At 45.2% G+C, this 5057-nt stretch overlaps 1 protein-coding gene across 1 annotated transcript; it reads left to right on the forward strand.

Moving 5' to 3' along the window:
- Window positions 1-1169: 1169 nt before the first annotated feature.
- On the forward strand, window positions 1170-4830 carry EAH_00061490 (SCO1/SenC domain-containing protein, putative; the record flags this gene model as incomplete). The annotated part of the gene is made up of 6 exons (XM_013393339.1): window positions 1170-2008; window positions 2224-2279; window positions 3114-3305; window positions 3557-3585; window positions 4391-4499; window positions 4694-4830. The coding sequence occupies 6 exons, from the start codon at window positions 1170-1172 to the stop codon at window positions 4828-4830; spliced, it is 1362 nt and encodes a 453-aa protein (XP_013248793.1).
- Window positions 4831-5057: the final 227 nt, after the last annotated feature.

A 5057-nucleotide genomic window follows, 5' to 3' on the forward strand; every position in this document is an offset into this window, starting at 1 on the left:
GCAGCAGCAGCAGCAGCAGCAGCAGCAGCAGCAGCAGCAGCAGCAGCAGCAGCAGCAGTAGCAGCAACAGTTTTTCTTTATTCAGGGATTGCAGCGTTCATTTATTTGTTCTTCGTATTTGCGGCTGTCTCCGTTTTTCTCTGTCCCCTCAACTCGCTCTCCTGCCTACAGCTAGCTACAGCTAGCTACATCTAGCTACAGCTAGCTACAGCTAGCTACATACATATACAGCTAGTTACAGCTAGCCATGGATAGAAGCAGCTAAAAGTCGCTATTCGCAGCAAACAGGAAATCAAAACAGCTAGCTACAGCTAGCCTTAGACATAAACAGGTAACAGCTAGCCCTAGCTAGCTGTAGCTAGCTGTAGCTAGCTGCAGCTAGCTACAGTTTGTCGGAGGTCTCCCGACCTAATGACAGTCTCCGCACTCAATTTTTTTTTGTTTGCATGCAGCCCCAAAGTAATGTTTAGGACTCAGGGCGTTCAAGGAGACAGATATACACCGGGAAGCTGCGGAGGCAGCACAAAAGAGAAGACAGCAAGTGCTGCTGCTGCTGCTGTTGCTGCTGCTGTTGCGAGCAGCAGCTGCCCCAGGTGCAGCAGCAACCCAGCAAGAGCTGCAGCAGCAGCAGCAGCAACAAACCAAGTGTTGTTATAGAGTATGTCCTTGTCTGCCTTGCTGCAGCTGTCTCCTCTTTCTTAAAATAAAAGAAAAAATATATTTATTTTAAATATAAACAACTATAATTACAGCAAACTTCTCTAAGCAGCAACAGGGCTTAGAGGGGCCCCCAGGGGGCCCCTCTAAACCCTGTTTAAGTCTGCACATGTTAATATTACTTTTTAATTTTTCTCTTGAATTGTTATTATTATCAACTCGTTTCTTATGCAGCACATGCAAGGGGTCTAACAATCAGCAGCAACAGCAGCAGCAGTAGTAGCAGCAACAGTAACAACAGCAGCAGCAGCAGCAGCAGCAGCAGGCAGCGAGGTTGCTGCTGCTATTGGGTATATAGCGATAGCAAACGAGCCTCCGACTGATATTTGCTGCTCCTTGTGGAATTACACTGCAGCAATTGCTGCAGCTTGTGGCTGCGCAGCAGCAGCAGCAGCAGCAGCAGCAGCAAGAGCAGCAAGCAAAAGGATCGACGGCAGTGCAGCAGCAGCAGAATGAGCAGCAGCAGCAGCAGGTCGGTACTTAAGCTGCAGCTGGGGCTGCAGCAAGCAGCAGCACTCCACATGGCGGTGCAGCAGGGCCTCAAGTCCCCAGCTGCTGCTGCGTTCGTGTGCTGGCGCAGCAGCAGCAACAGCAGCAGCAGAAGCAGCAGAAACGGCAGCAGTTGGTGCAGCAGCAGAAGCAGCAGAAACTTCAGCAGCTGGTACAGCAGCAGCATCTCAAACAGCAGCAATTGCTGCCGCGTGCGTGAGTTGCAGCAACAAAGACAGCTGCTGTCTTGGAGGAGCAGCAGCAGCAGCAGCAACAGCAGAAGCAGCAGCCGCTGCTTCTCATCACGGCCGAAACATTCAAAAGGGGAACCTCAGATGCAGCAGCAGCAAGACCAGCAGCAGCAGCAGCAGCAGCAGCAAGGTCAGACACAACAGCAGCAGGAGCACGAGCAGCCTCAGCAAAGGTCAAAGCAGCAGCACCAAGATGAGCAGCAACAACAGCAGCAGCCGCAGCAGCAGCATCAAGAACAGCAGCAGCAGCAGCAGCAGCGGGACGATAGCGCAGCAGCGCCAATAGCTCATATGCCCATGACAGCTGCAGCAAAAGCAGCAGCAGCTGCTGCTGCTGCTGCTGCTAGGCCGGATCTGAATGCCTTGCGGTTCCCCAGTGTTGAAGCTGCAGCAGCACGCGCTGCTCATCGGCACGAGGTGGAAGCAGCAGCAGCAGCAGCTGCTGCTGCTGCTGCAGTAGCAGCACAAACCCCTCCAAAGGCCTCCCTCCCCCCATCGTCTCCTCGCCTTGTTACGTGGAGGGTGTCTCTTCTCTGCAGCGCTGCATGCGCGTAGGTGCTGCTGCTGCTGCTGCTGCTGCTGTTACTGTTACTTTTCTTGTTGCCGCCGCTGCTGCTGCAGCAGCTGCTGCTACGTATGAGTTGCTGTGTCGTTGCCTCGTCAATGAAACCTGGTGCTGCTGCTGTTGCTGTTCTTGCTGCTGCTGTTGTTGCTGCTGCTATTGCTACTGATGCTGCTGCTGCTGCTGCTGCTGCTGCTGCTGCAGGGCGATGACGGCTTTGGTGCTCTTCCAGATGGAGAGAAAGAAGAGACAGAAGGCCGGTGTGTTGCTGCTGCTGCTTCTTGCTGCACTGTTGCTGCTGCTGCTGCTGCTTGTGTCTCTTTGTTGCTGCAGAGGCATTGGCTGGGTGTCTTTGTGCTCTGTCTATGTCTCTATTGTCTCCTCCTCTGTCTCCTTCTCTCTTTTCCTATGTCTCTTTTGCTGCTGCTGTTCCTGCTGCTGTTGCGTGGCGAAGGTGCTTGTGTCTTGCTGCTGCTGCTGCTGCTGTCTCCTTCTTATGTCTCCTTCTTGTGTCTCCTTCTTGCGTCTCTTTCTTTTTGATCTCTTTCTTTACTCTCTTCTCTCTTGCATTACTCTCTTTCTTCTGTCTCTCTCTTTCTTTACTCTGTTTCGTTCTTCTGTCTCTTCATATTATATAAATTTTTGTCTCCTTCTGTCTCTGTCTCTGTCTCTGTCTTTCTTTACCCTATTTCTTCTGTCTCCTTCTTCTGTCTCTTTATATTAAATTTTGTCTCCTTGTGTCTCTCTATTTACTCTCTTTCTTTCTTTACTCTCTTTCTTCTGTCTCTTTACAATAAAATAAATTCTGTCTCCTTTTGTCTTTTTGTTGATTATATATATAATATATACAATATGTATAATATATACAATATGTATAATATATATAATATGTATAATATATATAACATATATAATATATATAATATATATAATATGTATAATATATATAATATGTATAATATATATAATATATATTATATACATATAATTGTACATAATATATATATAATATATAATATATATATTATATATATTATATACATATAATTTATATATATTTATTTATTTAAATTGTTTTTTGTCTGTCTCCTCAGCGATAACGGAGACACTTTCAATAGGTCGTCCGTTAGTAGGAGGAAGCTGGGTCTTAGTAAACTCTGCTGCACAGCTATGCAGCAATAAAGATTTTAAAGATAAATATCTTCTGCTGTACTTTGGGTTTTCTTTTTGCCCCGACATTTGCCCAAAAGAGCTGCAAAAAATCGCTGAAGTTATCGAACAAATCGGTCAAATAAACCCTAAACCCTAAACCCTAAACCCTAAACCCTAAACCCTAAACCCTAAACCCTAAACCCTAATTTGTCAAAAGCTTCGATGTATTCGAAATATATCTTTCGCAAACACTACGCTTCCGTGTAGGACTTACTCATGTTTGCACCTGATACTGAGGCATAGGGCTTAGGGTTTAGGGTTTAGTGTCTAGGGTTTAGGGTTTAGGGTTTAGGGTTTAGGGTTTATATTGTGGGGTTTGCTGCAGATAAAGAGTTTGGAGAGGTGGTTCAGCCGGTGTTTGTTACAGGTACCGATATTTTCTTTCTCTTGTTAAAATATATATATATATGCATATATATATTATATATTATATGTATTATATACAGTATATATGTATATATATTATATATATTATATATAGTATATATATTATATATTATATACAGTATATATATATTATATATTATATACAGCATATATATATTATATATTATATACAGTATATATATATATATATATGCGTTCAGGTGTCTCCTTTTGTTTGCTTGTGTCTCCTTTTGTCTGCTTTCTTTTGCTTTCTTTTATATCGTTCTGTTGACATTATTTTATATTATCTTTTAAAAGACAGAAGCGTTTAATTAAACAATTAATTGTTTACTTCTTCAGTGGATCCAGCAAGAGACTGCGTAGCACAAGTCGCCGACTACTGCAGAGAGTTTCATCCCCGGCTCTTGGGCCTCACCGGCACTCCCGTCAGCAACTTCTGCTGCTGCTGCTGCTGCTGCTGCTGCTGCTGCTGGTGTTGCTGCTGCTCCTGCTGCTGCTAGTACTGCTGCTGCTGTTGCTGCTACTGCTGGTACAGCTGGTGGGGATGGTAGTGGTGCTGCTGCTGCTACTGCTGCTGTGCTACTGCTGCTGCTGCTGCTGTTGCTGCTGCTGCTGCTGTTGCTGCTGCTGGAAAGGGTAGTCCATCATGTGCTGCTGCTGCTGCTGCTGCTGTTATTGTTGGTGCTGTTGAGGCGTACTGGGTCCCATCGCAGCTGTTCTAGAGGAATAGCGCTAGGGTTTAGGGTTTAGGGTTTAGGGTTTGTGGTTTCAGGGGCAGATAAAGAATATTACTCGCAAATTTAGAGTTTATTTTAATGAGACCGCGAGAACGGGAGACGAAGAATACCTTGTAGACCATTCTATCATCCACTACTTCATGGGTAAGTCTAGGGTTTAGGGTTTAGGGTTTAGGGTTTAGGGTTTGGGGGTGACAGAGACATCCTTCTCTTTCTTCTCCCCACTTTTAAACTGCAGTTGTCCAATCCTTCTAACTAAGCAGCGGCGTTATGAATGCTCACCATTTAGGGCTTAGGGTTTAGGGTTTAGGGTTTAGGGTTTAGGGTTTGTGTTGCAGGGCTGGACGGTTCTCTTAAGGATTTCTTTGGCCAGAATATGACTGCAAGAGAAATAGCACAGAAAATATCAAAGCATATCAAAGAAGACAGAATAAAGAAAGAACAGCGGCGAAGCAAGCCAAACCCTAAACCCTAAACCCTAAACCCTAAACCCTAGATTCGTTCAAGCATTAATTTATGGTTCATCCCTGAATCTTTAGGCAGCCAGATTTCCGTGCCTTGTTTGGATCTATTCTCTTCATACGTTGGGGGTTTAGGGTTTAGGGTTTAGGGTTTAGGGTTTAGGGTTTAGGGCTGAGGGTTTAGGGTTTAGGGTTTGGCTTGGCTGTTTGCAGAGGCAGCTCAGACAGATGAAGAGTGAGG

Source organism: Eimeria acervulina, genomic scaffold (assembly GCF_000499425.1).
Source record: "Eimeria acervulina Houghton genomic scaffold, Eah_scaff1599, whole genome shotgun sequence".
NCBI classification, from domain to species: domain Eukaryota; phylum Apicomplexa; class Conoidasida; order Eucoccidiorida; family Eimeriidae; genus Eimeria; species Eimeria acervulina.